The sequence below is a fragment of the Pagrus major genome, chromosome 11 (assembly GCF_040436345.1).
Source record: "Pagrus major chromosome 11, Pma_NU_1.0".
NCBI classification, from domain to species: Eukaryota; Metazoa; Chordata; class Actinopteri; order Spariformes; family Sparidae; genus Pagrus; species Pagrus major.
In genome coordinates this window covers 8109191-8127376 of record NC_133225.1, presented here as the reverse complement: position 1 = coordinate 8127376, position 18186 = coordinate 8109191, and the positions used below count along the sequence as shown (strand labels likewise).

The 18186-nt window shown below is 43.1% G+C and overlaps 1 protein-coding gene across 3 annotated transcripts in view; it reads left to right on the top strand.

Annotated features, from left to right (window-relative positions):
* The window catches only part of palld (palladin, cytoskeletal associated protein), a 56606-nt gene that overhangs the window by 27700 nt on the left and 10720 nt on the right, over positions 1 to 18186 (top strand). The window contains exons 9-11 of one of the 3 annotated variants that reach the window (XM_073477241.1): positions 713 to 1184; positions 2795 to 2830; positions 16852 to 17538. In XM_073477241.1, coding sequence (XP_073333342.1) covers positions 713 to 1184; positions 2795 to 2830; positions 16852 to 17538 — 1195 coding nt within the window. Of the gene's footprint in view, positions 1 to 709; positions 1185 to 2794; positions 2831 to 10227; positions 10313 to 16851; positions 17539 to 18186 lie in introns of those variants that run through there. The other 2 variants (XM_073477242.1, XM_073477243.1) reach the window with 2 other exon arrangements.

The window sequence follows — 18186 nt, the reverse complement described above, 5'->3', positions numbered from 1 at the left end:
CTGTGGACCTTTATGGTCATTTAAAATGTCCTATAAACTGTAGCTTTGTCACAAGTTCAATATTTAACCAAAACTGATTACCAGTATAAAGTATAAAATGCTTCCAACATCACAGCAGATCTTGTTTTCTGAAGGTAGGTTATCTAAATGTAAAATGCAACAAAAAAGACAAAATGTCTTTCTTCACAACAAATTTAATCTGGTAAATGAATCAGGGCTTGGTCAAACTAACCTCCGATAGTCCGGAAACTCCCTGGAGGTCTTGTGGTTTGTGGTCAGTGATAATAGCTGTATTGTATGTCTCTAAGGCGAGATGACCATCTTTTGTCGTGTTTATGATTGTGTAGTCTGTATGGGCGAGGAGTGAGAGGTGTGAGCTGATGAGCAACTCTTAGCACGACACAAATATTTTTGTGTGTGTATTCTCACAGACAGAACTATGTGTGTGTACAGTACAGGACTCATCACACAGTAAGGGGAAAGGCTGAATAAACAGGAATTGCATCAGCCTGACTGGACCCAGCTGCTACATTAGATCAGATGAGCAGCAATACACACATATCGTTTGTGTGTGTGTGTGTGTGTGTGTGTGTGTGTGTGTGTGTGTGTGTGTGTAATCTGCATCTACTGTGGTACGTGGCGGGGGCAGAAGAAAAACTAAACATTAAAGTCCAACATTTTCCACATTTCTCTTGTTTGTTTCTGTCAGCAGCGGAGGACTCATCCAGTAATGGCATGTCTGGTGATAGCTCAGGGTTTGAGGATGCGGCAGCCTTCCCCCCTCCTCCTCCACCCACAGAAATCAGCCTCCTAGAGCTGCCACCCAAGGTGCTGCCTCATCCTGGCAATGAGGCTGTCCATATCAAGGAGCTAGAGATCTGGCCCACTGTGTCATCCCTGCCTCCAGTCCAGATGGGCTCAGAGGTGGAGGATAAGGTAAAAGGGTCTATACAGAATAGCCAGCCCCAAAATCCACCACCACCACCAAGCCCGCCTAAAGCAACCACGCCACCACCTCCACCTCCACCCCCACCTCCACCTCTGCTACCGTCCGACCTTTTGGCAGACATCACAGCCTGGAGTCCAGCCCAGGCGGCACCAGACTCACCTCCATCCCCAGGCAAGCTGTCTCCATCCCCTGGGAAGGACGGTCCTCCGCTGCCAACCAAGCCCAAACCGAAGCTGTGAGTACCTGTCGTGTCCACATGTGTCTGTGCCCCGGGGGCCGGCTAGTCACCAGGGAGGGCCACTGGGAGGGAGACAGACTGGGAGCCTGTCTGAGGGCTAGTGGAAATGATAGTGTCTCCGCTTTGTGAAAGGGTTAACGGGGGAATCCCAGGCCTTTTTAGAACAAAAACATTCCCTCGCCTTTATGTTGGTGTCAATGTGGCATCGTGTTTGCCAGGCCGAGTCTGCCAGCTGCTGCCTGTCTGTGGCTGTAAACAGATCTATGTGGCTTTTGCTGGATGGCTCCTATTGTTTCTGTCTGACCTCGGACTGCATGCCCAGCTCAGGACAGAGCCATTGTGTTTTTTTCCTGAGCACCTTTTCTGTGAGCTCTATAGGGACCAGGTAGGATGTCACTGTTATTAGAGGAGAGTTGGGCATTGAATGATTTTATCTTCAATGGTCCTGTGTGTTGAGATGTCTGCCGTGGACAAGCCTTTTCTGCATGGATTTAATGTCGTCTGCTGATGCATTTCTTTTTATTTAAAGTACTTTTTTAACTTATTAGAAATTATTCAGTGTAGAGCGTAGATTGACAACTATTAGATGGAAGGTTTTTAAATTTTATTTTGTACAGACATTCATGAATCACAGAGGATGACTCCTATTGACTTTGATGATCCCCTGATTTTTCTTCTGGCGGCACCATGAAGTTGATGGTGCCAGATTACAACATGTCAAAAATTATTGAATGGATTGCAATGCCAAGTTGCTACATATATCATATTCCCCTCAGGATGACTTCCTGACTTTTACCGTAGTGCGAGTAGTCAATTATTAGTTGCTTATTCAGTGAAATATCTCAGCAAGATGGATTGACACCAAACATTCATTGTTCCCAGAAAATGAATCTTACTGACTTAAGCAATCCCCTGAATTTTTTGGATGGATTGCTTTGGTGCAGATATTCATGGTCCCCAGAGGATGTATTGTAAAGACTTTGATCCTCTGACCTTTCATCTCGTGCCACCATCGGGTCAATTTTCTGCTGATCCAGTACTTGTTAATGACCAAAAACCAGCAAAACTAAAAACATTTCCATCAGCCTTGGTGCTAATTCACAAATATTAGTATGCTAACCTGCTAAAGTAAAATGGTAAACATTGTATGTGCTAAACATCAACATGCTAGCATCGCTGATGTTAGCTTTTAGCTCAAAGTGCCACTGTGCCTAAGTACAGCCTCACAGAGCTGCTAGCATGGGTGTAGACTCTTAGTCCTTCTTTATTTTACACTCACAATATTTTCCCTTATAGTTTGACAAAACTTCCTCAGATGGGGAGTTGTTTTGTAGATGTTCTCACTATTACAATATGATGACTGTCACATTCGTGAACAAAGCGAGCAGTATATCCCATCCAATGCAGGTAGTTAAAAGTGTTGCTGTGGGTTATTACAGGCTGCGTTTAGATCAGGGTTTGGTTACAGTGCAGTAAAGCTTGCTTCTTGCGTCGCACAGTCCATTTCCACTGCATGTGTGTACTGGATTTGATTCCTGCTGATGGATGTTACAGTATTGCACATTTGTTAACGGAAATGTTATGACTTGTTAATTCTGTGCTTCCAGAGCTGAGAATAGAGAGGAGGAGACAGAAACTGACAGGTAAATATTTGGTTGTGAGGCTGATGCTCTGGATGTGATCTGAGTGGCGCCACATGTAGCCTCGTTAATCAAGCTGTCATGGAAGCAAACACAGACAGCGGCAGATGGTAGAAATTAAGGAGCACGCCAATTCTGATAAATTACTTTACATTATAACATTATGTATGATGATGAATCAGCAGCAACGTTTAGACAAGAATTGAGTGGAATCAGCTGTTAATTTACTGTAAATGGATTATGCATTATTGCTGGTGAAGAATTTGCATACCCTGGATGAACAGATGTGGTGTGCTTACTGGGCTTGACCAGAGAAACTGCCTACATAAAACATAATGCCCTGCCATCCAGTTTTAAATAGAGCCAACTAGCCTTTGAGGTTTTAGTTTGGTATTGTACTTTTGATGCAAATCTTACAATAAAAGTTCATTTCAAATTTTACAAGAGAGATTAAAGATATAATATGTAACATTTCTGAATTGAAATGTCTTTAAATGACCAGACCCGTTTTATTTAGTTGAGTTGTGTACTCACCTGTACTATCTGTACGTCTTTTGTTTTCATTGTTCTGATTTAAGAGACTCCTAGCGGCAGAAAATGCATAATGTGTGTTTAATTTACCAATTTATGATCGATAAACTGACTTTTGTCTCTAGGTCAGACTTCATCAGTTAGACGAATGAGGCAATAAAGCTTCTTCACTCTGCATTTATTCGCAATGACAACATGGATACGCTGCTAGAAACAATCAGCCCCCGACAGTGAACCAATTAGAAAGCATCAGCCATCCCCGTCCTGCCCTCTCCCGTTTTTAAACTCTGTAATTACACAGTAAAACCAGCAGCCCTGCCATTAACCAAAGGTCACATTTATGTCAGACTGCACTCTGTTTTCTCAGGTAACATGTAGGAACAGAATGAGCACCCTTGACCTAAAACCGTTGAGCTTATCACTGAGTTCCTCGTATCCTGTTTGTCATGTGGCACGTCCCGCTAACACTCATGTTTTGTTAATTCACTGTGAGCCTCTTGCTGCTGAAACATCTACAGAGTACGGTAAAGCCTACAGCCTTTGAAAATGTTCTTCTTTTGATACTTTAATTGCTTTATTTTCAATTTAGAGGAGTTAATTTTTATAAGCATCACAACTTTTTAACAAACCACTTTGTTAAAAATGCTGTAAATTCAATAGAGAGAGTGGAAACTATGACCCTTCTGACGTGTATTCTTGGAAAAAAGCAATTTTGTAAAATAACCTAATTGTTTTACTGCATTTCATATAAAAGCAGCGGGATCAGTATGGATTAGATGCTCATACTTAATGAGAATTATTTGTAGTCTGGATTTCTGTAAATTTAAGCTTTTACACCCAAGAAAATGTTTCTCATATGTGGATATCCCCAAAAATGATTCTGGGTTTTTACAGCACCCATTGTTATTTATAAAGGACAGCTACATTATGTAACATTGCAATCTTAGCGCCCGTGTTTGTAGCGGTTGGAGAGATGTGTCCATGTTCACAAATCTAGAATAAATGGTTCTAAATCATAGGAATAACATGCTGGAAGCCTGCGTGAGGGATGATTTTTGCTTCAATAACACTGTGCTGACGAGATGGAGGAAGTCGTTGTATGACTTGGCAGGCAGGAGGGACTGCAGGAGACCTGAGCTGTAATAACAGACCTACTGTGTTTTTTCTGTGCTGGAGGAAGAGAGAGCGGGGTCAGTAGGTATTTGGATTTGATGCCCAGTGTTGATGTCAGACGTCAGGATAAGAATCCAAGGAAATTCTCAAGGGAGAGGTTCAGATTGGCCCCAAGGTTTGGAAAAAAAAAGCAGATATTTACCAGAGTGGCGAGAACAGATGGACTGAAAATTGACAGCACTGTCTCATTGAATGCTCCTCTGGGGTAATTCTGCACATAAAAACAAATAATATTTGGTTACTTGATTTAGTTGGTAAATTTGATGGCTGTGTCATTTTCAGACTACTATAAGAAGGATAAAATTAGAAAAGTGACATCATGTGTTTGCCAGTATTGTTGGTGCCCTGTCATAAACTACTCAGACAAGTAAGCATACAAAGCAAAAGCTTTCGCTAACATTACCTATTTCTTTGAAGGTGTACTGTGCAGGATTTTCCCAAAAAAACAATGTATAGACTGAAATAAAAGAAATACCTCTCAGTCATCCCTTAGTGTGACCCACTAGAAGCGTGTGGTGGTGTCTTAACCAACAGAGACCCGGCTCTCTGCCTGTATTTTCTTAGTATTTTGCTGTGTTCTGGGCTTTTCGAAACAGTGGTATGGAGCCTTCAGCCAATAACAGCGTAAGGTAGCAAAGCGAGACTGTCTCTTATGGATGTGTAAAGAGCTGCAGATTTGTTTGCCTGTTTGACCGAGGGCAGGGATGAGCTGGACACACACAGGCAGAGAAGAGGGGGAAAGCAGCAGAAAGGCTTATGTCTTGTGCAGAAGTGTGTTTATTTGTGCTTTAGAACGTAACTGCTAGGAAATAATCAGAATATAGTGTTTTATTACTGATTCACCGCTTTGTTCTCCCTAACGACGCTCCCTCTCTTCATCGGTTCTCTGGATCTGTAACTTTGAATGATGTGTTTTCCAGCAGAAAGACAAATCTTGCATAGTATACCCTTTAGCATATATGTGTTATGTAAGGCAACTGAAGGTTATCTTGTAATTGAAGCTTATTTGATTCTGTGAGACGGTCTGGAAGATAAACTGAGCTCGCTGCTGTAAAGAGGGGTCAAGATAAAGTCCTGACAGGGTTTAAGAACATGAAACACACTATGAGATGAGCCATAATTCAACTGGATGAGACTTTGCATCTCAACATGAGGTCATCGTGCATGTTGGACAGAGATACGGTTTCCCTGATTCAACAACACAGCTCCCCTGTGTTCGTGGCTCTTTAGGGTTCATCTGTTTACACGTGACCGTCTGTAAAGCCACATCATGATAAACTGACAACACATGAACCTTGTAAATCTGTGCTCATGCACATGTTTGAGTATGTGTTGATGGATGAGGTGTCAGTGCTGCGTGTGTCTGGTGTCAGCTTTCCTACATTGATAAAGGTACATGTTGGCCTGGTGTGAGATTTCACAAGAACGTTTTGCTTTTCATAATGACACGTCCTTGCTAGTACAAGAGGAGAACACGTGCATGTGGTGTTGTGTTTTCACATTTTGGATATCCAAATTTTTGTATAGTAACCTTGCTGTTGAAGTAATGTTTTCATTACGTTGCTAAATCACCTATACAGCTGAAGTTTGTAGGAAAGTGTACTTATGATGCAGTGAAACATTAAGGCAAGTTAGTGAGCAGCTTTTTCAAGACTGTGAGACAGAGGAGGAGACAAAAGTGTCAAGCCAGTGCAACACGACAAAGGTGTGACCACCGTGATATTGACCGTGATAATAGGGGCAAAGCATCATATTATAGGTTTGGATAATGTCTGGGTGAGCGTCACATTGAAGCACAAGTAGCAGAGGCAACAATTATCTTCAACCCATTCCACAGCTTAATCTCTCTTTCATACGACCAGGAATCAACTTTGACAGTCCAAATTGTTCTCTTGCACGGATTTCGTTCCACAGAGTGCGTTTTATGTGTGACCTCTCACTCGTAACATGTCTGTGGATTTCTTTTTTATGCAACTCTACATATGTTCATTTTCACTCAGTATGCTAAGATTAGAGATGATGAAAAACAGACGCACATCGGCACTCAACAGGACCTCAATTTAGTATTTTCCCTCTGGAAATATTTCATGTTTTTGCAAAGCGTCTACAGTGATTCAGTTTCAAGTTCTTTTGCTATTTAATTGTTAAAGAGATCATAATTACTGATTGACAAGGTAATCTGGTTGGTAGAATAAAGCCAGACATAGGTTGTGTATGTGAATTTAAACAAGCTTAGGATCCACTGGAGATTTTTGACTTGATATTTCAAGTGCAGCCAAAGCAAAAGTAGTTTTGGGACGGAAAGTGGAGGTCAGAACTGTTCTGTTTGTGTTAAAGGAGGAAGTGGAAAGTTTCAGACTCAGGGAATTACGCAGCAAAAAGTGTGTAACAATGTGCTTCCCAAAAGATCAGAGGCTACTGTCATGTGCAAAAAATGTTGTCCGATCTTCTTAGGATGATCTGAGGAACAATACATAAACACAGACAATGCCTGGGAGTTATTGCTGCATCATTATTATCATATTAATATGACTATTTTTCTGATAATGATATATGTCAGTGTATAAAGTATAATCTAATTGAGGTCCCGTTCCTACATGAAATTAACTTTGTCCACTGTTATGTTTTATATCTGATGAAAATCATGTGATTTTTTATTTTTCTTGTTTATTGGGCCAAGTTAAACAAACATATATTCCATTATAATAACATTTTTATCCATTAAAATAAACAATTAAAAAAGTAAAATACACACCAAAATGTACATATAAAATCATAAAACATTAGCAGCTGCAGTTTCCCAACATATCACCAGAAAGCTACTTAAATTATAAACTGATGAAACATTAAAGTTTCCCAAGTGTGTCATGCTCTTTGTCTCTCACATCACTTCTAACCAAGCCAAGTCATTCTTTCCATTGTGTAAAATCCTTTTGGAGGGTCTGTTTTAACCCAAACATGTTTTAAGCTCAATTTACAAAAGTTTAGCATGATACGATCATATTAACATACAGATCCACCAAAATTTGAAATGCTGCGATACTGAATTATTGCCACCTCTAACTCACCCAATCACAGGGTCCCAAACACACAGGAGTTTAGAACAACAGTATGTAAGTGACACCATGTGTATTACTCACTAACTCTAATGTTTCCCGGCTCTGCGTACTTACACAATGCAGTGATAAAGATGAGGAATGGCCTAATCCACTTTAATGTGGCCCGTATTGCATGAAGCTTGACCTTATACCTTTCAATCCCTGTCCGCTGACATAATTGCCATACCACTGAGATTAAATGATTTCTGCAGTAGCTCCAAACCACTTTAACCCCAGTGAAGCTGTTGTCAGGGGGACAGCGTCCAAACTGAACGAAACAAACTGCTCTTTGCCAACAGTCCTCATCCGTCTCCCACTGTCACACACACACGCAGCTTGTGTTTACAGTGTGAGGATGCAGCAGCTGATTGGCTCTTTTTGTCTGTCCCCGTCAGTACTTGTTTATTATAACAGACTTGTATTTATATCAAGCTTGTTGTATTACATTTAAAGCAGAATCTATATTCTTCCTGTGCTGCATTGCTGAGCAAGGAGCTCCGGCTGCCAGGATTTGTCGCATATCTGGGCTGTGACTCAGAGCTTCCTCTCAGCAGTGTGTTTGTGTTTACGAGGTGCAAGTCATGAACTCTCTAATGAAGTATTAACAATCACTTTCTTGTCGAGGTGTTGCTTGTGGTTTTATGGAAAGCGGGAAACATGCATGTTAAAGAACCACCACATATGGCTTGCTGCACACTGAGAACTATGCTTGTGGTTCATCATCATCAAACATCTAATTAAAAATGGAGGGAAAACACTGACTGCGGATCAGTCAGTGGATACCTTCACTTCAGTGAACACAGGCCAGAGAGGTTTTTGATTAACCAGCAAAAGGATAAAAAAGGCTGAAACAGAAAGTAAGTTGTCGTCAGGGAGAGAACAAAAACAGCAAAATGTAGTGAGTAGGAAAAGCAGATAATTTCACATGAACCTCCAGAGTCAGAGATGGGCAGTCCTTAAAAGGACATGGGAGACCCAGGATTGGCTGAGACATCACACCAACTAACCACTGGATTGGTCGGTCGGGCTAGAATGACCTGCATGGAATGGAGAAACTTTCCAAATAAGGAAGAGAGTTGTCGAAGCTGACCTTCACAACACAGACCGGGGGCTGGGAGAACGAGGGGTGAGCGGAGGGAGAAGGGGAGAAGCGATTAAAAGACGTGGGGAGTGAGAGACCAGGGTGTATGCTTGAGAGTTGACAGCATGGAAACTAACAGGCCTCAGTGATCCCCTCATAGAGAGCAGACTGTGTTTCCCAGGAAAGAACACCCTGGTATGCTAAACACAGAGAAAGACACGGATAAATACACATTGCCGCACATACACACACGCACTCGGAGAATCAGATTGTTTCCGGATGAAGTCAATCATCCTCTGATTAGATCCTGACCCCGGCTGTGTGTGTGTGTGGTGGCTCGTGTGGTATAGACTTTATCTCCCTTCACACATTCAGACCAACACACCACTTCCACTTGTGGATGTTAATTAGAGGGTGTAACAACGTATACACTCTCTAATCTCATGACACTGCTGTCACCATGAGAAGATTCACTCTGACTCGCCTCCAAGTGTCAATGAGTCAGCACACAGGGGAATGACTCGCACCTCTAGACAGAGCAAGACCCTCAACTAATGGCTCTTGGACCATTCCTCAAAAAAACAGACAATTGCTGTACATACACACTTACACACAGGACCACACTGGACCGGATCCCTGGCCTCCCCTTCCATCAACACGCTGTGACTCATGAGCAGCCTGGAAAACGCACAACGGCTCTAAAAATAGAGGCATTACATACAAAAATAGAAATGATGAATTCCCATAAAGGTTTAGCTTCATCGCACAAAAATGAAGGAGAAATTCTTTTATTGAGAAACTGAATATTTGTGGACATTCTCAGTGAATGAAACCAGATCTGTAAGGTTGTGACGGCAGTGTTTGCACCCACAGTGGCACACAAATTGTTCCAGAGGGCCAATAAAGTCCGTGTGTTACATAAAACTATTATGTTCCATATGTTCGGCATTTAGATAATAGTCGCTGTGCTCTGCGTAGATAATGTTTCTGTGTGGCAATGAAGAGAAAACAGAATGCGGAGTTTATTTTCAGAGAGGGCGTTGTTTCAAAAGTTACCTTACAATGGACACATTTCATCTGTGTCACCTGAAACTGAAACACTTGTTCAGATGATTAATTTCTTACACCTATCTTCCATTCTCTCTCCTCAATCATCCTGTCTATGTAGTCTTTAGTCCTTCAGGAAACAAGATAAGTCTGGACACAATAGGACGACTAAAAACAGTAAGATAGATTCTCATTCTGCTTTTCTATATGGTCACTTTCTTTACGTCGACTCCAAAAGCCGCATTTATTTTTGTTCCCTGACTCCAAAAGGTTCCTCAGTCAGCAGGACCACAGTACAGTATATGGCTGAGCTTTTATTCTGAAAGGAGTTGTTCTGATGCAGGCTGGGGGCTTTTATTGTGAAGGGGAGGAGTTAACAGACAGACTGACTCATGCAGAGAGAGAGAGAGAGAGAGAGAGCGACTGGGTCTGTCACTGTCTGGTTGCTCGGTGCTCTATATATGCTCCTCACACCTGGCAGGACAGCACTGCAACAAAGTTAACTCTCCTGCAGGGAAATATCAGCTGCTTCACAGCAAGACAACAACACTGACGGTAAAACTTTAGTTTATTCTTTTTTGTGTAAACTGATAACTCTTTCAAAGTAAGCGAACTTCAGCGGGAAAGATGGAACGATGGATAAACAATAAACGTAATGTTTCTCTATAACTTTTAAACTTTTAACTCTCAGAGAGGAAACTTTTTGAAACTTTAGGGTACTTTGGTTTGTTTATTTATTTATTTATTTATTTTATTTTATTTTATTAAAAATGCACTGGAGCCAAGCTTTGTCACTTAATTTGAATATAGTAGAAGAAGAAAGATGACTGTGGTAGATTAAGGACTATTTTTCTTCATGTGTTCCTGGTCTCAGCATGTTAATGTTTAAATCATATGCTTTCAGAATGGGTGTGTGTGGTTTTCTGGGAGCACAGTGAGGCTGACTGTGATACCCATTCATTTGCTGGAGGCTCAGGAAAGGTAGTGAGGTCAGGCTGTGGAGAGAAAGAGAAGAGGAGCGGCATCAGTCACAGCGAGTGACTCAAGTCTGCAGTTTTCTTTCTAGTTTTGCATCTGCTGTTTATGTGGCAAGGTTCGTTTGTTTGCAGAGCTCCTCGGTGGAGTCAGATGGATTAGTTAACACAATAGAGTCTGTTAGGTTAGAAAGCTTGTGTCTCACTCGACTCGAACTCTCTCACTGGTTGATTCCTTATGAGCCAACTCTTCACTCTCTTCCTTCCTCCTCCTCCTCCTCTCCCTCCGCTCCTGCTGCTAATCCCATTTGATGGCAATGTCTTTCCAATCCAGGGAAGAATGTCTTCAGCATTCTTGCTATAGAGAAAGAAAAAAAAAAAACACTCTTCGTCTCACTTGGACAGAGAGAGCAGAAAGGCGGAGGAGTGGGGAGAAGAGGGAGGGATGGATGGATAGAGAGAAGGAGGCCTCGCTGATTGAAGAGAGCCCTCTTCACCTACACTTGGATATGAAATGCGAGCCCGGATAGAGAGCAAAGGGGGGAAATAATAGAAGAAGAAAAGAAAGAAAGTAGGGCAGGGAGGGAGAAAGTGGGTGAACGGAGCAGCCGTGAGCTGTTGGCGTGGCTGGAATAAGAAAAACGCTCTGTGCTACGTTTTAAAGAGAAAGGCGGGGGGAAAGGAAAACAGTCTGGTTCTGTTTTATGTGGTGTGTGTGCAATTAGAGCCAAAGAGAATGAGGAGGAGCGGTGGGGAAAAGGGGGGCTGGGGTACGCGGAGAGGAGAGGGGTTGAAAATAAGTTAAGGACAGCAGGAGAACAAAGACTGAGAGAGAGAGAGCATGTCAGCTGACGGGCGAAGAAGTGAATGAATGGAAGCTGCAGAAGGAGAATTAAACACTTTTTCGTATGTGTGACATATTGAATATCATGTGTTTGCAGCAGCAGTAGCCTAGTTTTGGGGGGTCAGACAGCTTGTGAGATTATAGAGAAATGTTCTTGGAAACTTAGAGCGGCTTCTTCACAAGTCTGCTTTCTCTTGTAAGAGTAGAGGAGGAGGGAGAGTGATGCGTATGAGAAAGGAGGAGAAACAAATAGAGACACAGAGTGCATGAAGATTTTACATTTGAACTCCTACATGTACAATCTTGATGATTTCGTGTTGATCCTCGATATGGTTCAATTGTGATGAACCAAATGTCTCATTCTTCTCAGTAAATGTTTCGTAATTCCCAATGTGACACATTTCCAATCAGAAATGACACAAAAGCCGTTTCTTCATATCAATCGGACCATAACTAATTCAGCAGCAACTTGTCTGTCAGTTGAAACAGCAAGTCTTACTCAAAGTCTGTCAATCTGACAGTCATTAAGACATCAGCTCAGTCACTACGTCAGATTGATGTATGTTGTTGCTCGGGGGCGTCAGACAAGCTTGTGTTGACGTGCTGTTGTGATGATGCAATGCTCGATCATGAATACAAATGAGGAAACAGGTGTTAACTAGAAAGGTGTGTAAATCACAGCTCTGGTGATTTAATCTTGCATGTCTACTGTCATGAACTCCATAGACATGTATTACTCATGTTGTGGGGACATAAATCTGTTTGTACACTGACATCATGGGGACCCATTTTCCTTATGGGGACCAAACAAGTCCCCGTAAGTTAAATGATTACATATTAGGGCGAAGACTTCGTATAAGGTTGGGGTGAGGTTAGGTTTAGGTTAGGGTGTGTGTGTGTATGTGTGTGTATGTGTGTGTGTGTGTGTGTGTGTGTAATGATCTCAGGAAGGGTTTCCAAAGCTGTGTTTGTGTTTTAGGCGTGATACCGGAGCTCAATTTGACAAGTCGGATATCAATCATTTACAAATGGCAAGGTCACGCTGTTACTAAGCCACAGGTGTTTGCAGTAACAAACACACATAAGTGTAATGCAAACTCACAATGGGCCTTTAATAGCCTGAAAGTAGCAATAACACCCACTTAAGCTTTTCCCTTGTTCCTCTTGCAGCACAGCCTCGAAGATTCCTTGTTTTATGCATCTTTTCACCTCACTTTTTCTGTTTCTAAACACCTCCAGAATCCAGAACAGGCACGTCCTTAGTTCCCCTCATGTTGTTGTTTACAGAAGGAAACCCCTCATTACTGGCCATGTACACTGGGCTACTTCCTGTTCTCCCCCCCTGGTGTGCTTCTTGTCATCAGCTGGCTGAGTCTAATAAAGCGGCTCCGTCTCATCTTAGGAGATGAGCCTCAGAAAAATGCGCGGATAGCTCCCAGCATGCTCCGATGTGGAACAGTGGATGAGTTTCTCACGCAGCCCGGGTCGTTATTGTTCAGGAAGCACAAACCAAGCGGCACAGAGTAAACACGGCCATTTAAGATGTTGAGGTCTACTTTTATTAAAGCAAGATGCTGCTGGTGAAGACTCACTGTGTCTGGCACGCCTCTGATACATCATTGGGCTGTAAAACACACTTTCAATTAAGTTACTGTTCAGCTGTTCCTGGATCTGTTTATTGAGCTTTTTCATGTAGAAACTGGAGAGACAAAGTTACTCCAGACCAGATCACCCATTAGAGAATTTACAGACAGGATTCAGCCCAAGGAAAGTATTTCTCAGGATGAAAAGAAGACAAAACTGCTCTGGCTATTTATACCACCAAAATCAGGGCGAAAAAAGAGAGACATAAGAGTAACTGTGTGTTGCAGAATGACAGACAGAGGAGCTGGAGCGTTTTCCCTTCAGCAGCCAGAGCCAGTTGGCCCAGACTAGAACAGCAAAACACAGAACCGTTGGCATGGCCACAGAGGAACACTTCCCTCCTAATTCAGACAAAGAATAAGAGAGGGAGAGAGATGGAGGTCTGTTCTGCTCCTGGAGCCGTTTGTAGATGCCTTATAATGGTTTACACAAGGTGCAGGTCAGGTTTTACAGCAGGGCACAGCTGGGATGAAAAGACAGGACACGGTGCGAGTACAGCGGCCTCGTCCTGCACTTTGTGGTCGAGGCGGTCTGGACGATCAGAGCTGGAGGCTGCAGGGTCACACAGTCTGGATGACCCTCCGTCCTTCCCTTGATGTAAATGCTTGAGTGGGCCATAAAACTATTCATGCAGCTGCAAATTATACAAGCTGACCTTTTCATTTTATTATGAGGCATGCCAAATGGCTAAACAAGAGGCGAAACTAATCTGACAAAATTAGAAACATTTGAATAAAGCTAATTTTAATGCAGATGGATGACTTGATTGTGTATTAACACATACTGCACAGATTCTTGACCATACTAAGAGAGTGAGAGAGAAAGCATGTTATGATACAATGAAAGATGGCCACACAGCAGTTTGGCGTTGTAATGAATGAAGGTGCTTGTTTAGTCGTAGTTGCTTTATATAGAAAGCACCTTTTAAGGCAAAGGGGTGATGTCAGTTACAGCTAGATAACATCCACTCTGCCTCCTCCTCTACACATTTATATACATATACCCCTGTCAAAAACATAGCTGTTGAACAGAGGTGTTTTTCTTGCTACAAGGCTTATCTCTTTTGTCAAAAACATAGGTGAAGGCTGTGAAGGTCTTTGAGGTCCCCTCATGCTGAGGCAGTAAAGCCGTGTGTCGGGCTTCAGAGGGATGAGGCTGCGAGGAAATGAAGTGTGTTTCCTCTCTGCTGGAGCAGACGGGCAGGGTGCTTCTCCCCGACGCTCCAAGAACACAGCCAAAAAAGGAATCAAACCGCTGCAGAGCGCCGCGAGCCTCACGAGCTGCCAAACTATTCCTGTAAAAGCACTCTTTTGGTGGAGGGCTGAACAGGAGATGTTTGGAGAATGTAAAGAAGAAAATGTATACAGGGAGGAGGGGCACACATTGAATCGATCTTGTGCTCTCGCGGTCAGTGAAGGAGAGAACCAGGTTGTGATGTGCTGGAATGATCGCAATGGAGGCTTTTGAATTAACGACTATTTATTTGGGCATGTGAAGTCCTCTCTGGAGGAGAGCATATGACCAAAATAACTGGCTAGGACAGACTAATCAGTCATGTTGCTGTTGGAGCGTGTAGCAGATTTGTTACGCGATGCTACAACTGTCACTTTTGTGAAATATCCACTTGTGTTGTTGCAAATGTATACGAGGGGAGAGTGAAGAGGTGGGGGGCTTTCTCTGCATTCTCACAGATGAAAAATAGTCGCAAGGCTCCACTGATTATTCAACATCTGGAAACAATTTGGGCACGTGAACGTAGTCCTGGTGGACTCCTGACAACATGCACCGCTGGGATGCACAGTATATTCTGAACAGGCTGCCTATGAAGAACTCATCAGTCTCACACACATAGCTGTATACTCTAAAGGTTTGAAACTCCAACCTTTCCCAAAGCCTTCCTGGTCCTCAAGGAGAGCTTCTGAGAGTTCACTTGTGGTTTTCAAAGCTAGTGCTCTTAAAAAAAAACCTCCTGGTGCACGTAGAGCTTGTTTCAACGATTTTACGAGGAAGTAAAAAGTTTAGGTTTGAGGCTGATGACGCTACAGAATTTTTAAAAAACTCCCTTTTTCCCACAATGACAACACAGTGAATCAACAACCACACCTCTGTGAAAAAACACAATACTTCATTACCAGGACCCATCCCTGGCAAAATGACAAGGCAACGTTGCATTTCTGTTTTTCTTTCATCACAGTGCCATTCAGAGCCACACCTCAGCCGTGTGGTTCACTGGTCCTGTTTCTCATCCGAGCGCTGCACCAGTCCGTTTAAACTGGGCTGATTTTCTCACTACTACACTTATCTCCTCATGCCTTTACCATACTTGATGTATTGTCAACAGGCTGGCTTTTTAAGAACTCTTTGTTAAAGGCTAGAGGCTGATAACCTATCAGTCCGTGCTGCTGGTGCAGTGGTTTCCTTCTCAGAACAAACTCTGGCACACACACGCACACACACACACACACACACACACACACACACACACACACACACACACACACACACAATTTGTCCACATAAAACTGCTTTGCCTGAACCTCAGGCCTGACAAGCTGTCGCCTTCAGACCAGAGAAAAACAGCTCAGTTCCTGTTGAAAACTGTCACACTCACGACCACATGCTGAAGTCACCCCCAGAATCCTTTATGTGCTTTATAATAAACGTGTTCACGATTCGATGTGTTTGCCATCCCATCACTTTGATTGCCGTTTTAACTCTCCATCGATTATGCTCACATCTGGCATTGGAGATTTATGCCAGTTGTGGTCTGACTACAGTTGGATTGAGAGCAGGCGATGGTGTCATGCATAAAGTGAAAACAGCTGTGTGATTTTGTTACATTTTCACAAGTGTGTTACTTTGTTACAGACATCCCCTCCCCCATCAAGAATAGAGATGTTCCCAAACCATTTTCTCCTCCCTGATAAAGAGTCCGATACCTGAATTTTGCCAATACAATACAGAGTACTGATCCAAAACCATATCATTTAAGAGAAAATATACTTTACATTCATTATTAGGAAAGGGAGAATATAAGATTTACAAGATTACATGAGGGACTCAAAAAAGTTGTCTAGCTTGTTAATGTGCTGTCCTAAGCTCGTCACCATGGTGTTGTGTCCTAAACAAAACAAAACAAAAAATCCAAATCCAATGAGTGGAAATGCTTTGGATTCCAAACTAAAGAAGGAGAAGGACATGAGGTGTCCGCCACGTATTTATCCTTTATTTATGCAGGGGGACCTTTTTTTTTTTTGACCAGGATAATCATGACATGAAATGTATATATCGTCCCATGCCTATACAATATTATTATTTTTTAACAGTTGTATACTACGAGCACTGTATGGATGTTATGTTACGGATATACTGTTTTTGGATATTGGTTACTTCTTTGCATACAGGTGTACAGAACACTGCTGGGAAGTAGCCGGGTCCTATTTCTAATAAATTAATTATGTGGTATCAGATCAGTGCATAGATTTCTGTACTCTCCTCTACCAATTCCAGCATTTTAGGCAGTATCAGAGACATTTACGTTACTGGTAAAGAATGAAAATTGCTGAAGAGACAAAAGATGTTTATAGTTTCTGATACCTGTCACTGATGATGATCTTCCCTCTGCTTCACAGGAACGCGTCCCAGCTGAAGCAGCTGCAAGACCAGATTCTACTGGAGCAGCAGGAAGCAGCTAACTGGCAGCAGCAGCAGCAGGAACAGCAGAACCAGGAAGTCCCGCCTCCACCTCAGCAACCACCTCAGGAAGTGCCTCCATCTTCTCCACCATCTCCACCTCTACCACCTCCTCCCTCCTTCCAGGAGCTGGAGAGTAACGCAGCCATGCAGGCCAGCACCTTCAACTACGCCCGGCCCAAGCAGTTCATCGCTGCACAGAGCCCCGGCGGGGCGGGCTATGTCACCCAGTCCTCTGGCTCCTCCGGGTCCAGCCTGTCCTCGCCCCTGTCTCCTCCCACCTCACACAAGCCCTTCAGCAGGGTCACCTTGCCCCCTTTCACCAAGTCCAGCAGCGTGGAGTCTCCAAGCTCTCCCTCCTTCCCGCCCCCACCTCCACCCTTCTTCAGCTCAAGCAACCTGTCCTCTCCATCAGGCCCAGCCCAAGACTTCCCTCCCCCTCCACCTCCTCCTCCTCCTCCACCAATGTCCTCATCTCCAGCCTGCTCGGATATGTCCTCGCCGTTCTCCTCCGTCCCTCCATCTCCAGCCTCTAGCTTCCTGTCCTCAGTGTTGCCCTCCACCCCTTCATCACCCGGCAGTCCTATTTTCAACGCTCTGGGCCTTCCGAAAGGAAACGGGACTGTGTAAGTACTTTACAGTTTCTTTAGAGTTTCTGTCAGGTAACATAAGGTTTATGTGTTCTTCATACACCGCGAGTTGAGCTCCCTGTCAGATAAACCCACTGACAACTGGAGGCAGGATGTCTACAAGATGGAAGATGACATGTTTACATTTTTATACAGCATGTTTACAGGGAAACGTTAACTACAGAGCCCTTTTAAACACACTCAAACCCACACACGTTGATCTCAAAGTATTCTCAAGGTGCAAGAACTGGCATGAAAATATACAGAAGGGTCTCAGAGGACATTCAGATTACAATATTGTAGTTTCCGTATATGATGTAGCGTCTGTCAGGATCTGTGACCCTCCTGATACAGCTCCTATGGACTGAGGGGTTGCTGGTTTTATATTCTGCATATTGAGTTAGCAGATACAAATCTCTTGTTGTGGAGATAATCCTCCTCTGATGGCTGTCCCAGAGGCAGAAATTTCGTTTATTTTTTTCCTCCATCAAGGGCATTCCACCTTCAACACTTTGCCAGTCATTTTTCATCGGCCCCTCACTCACTGCTGCACTCCCCCTCTCACCCTGGCATTCCTGCTGCGGTTGTGAGAGATAAGAAGACACACGGTGGAATGCAATAGCCGGACACGTCCAGATAAGAGGG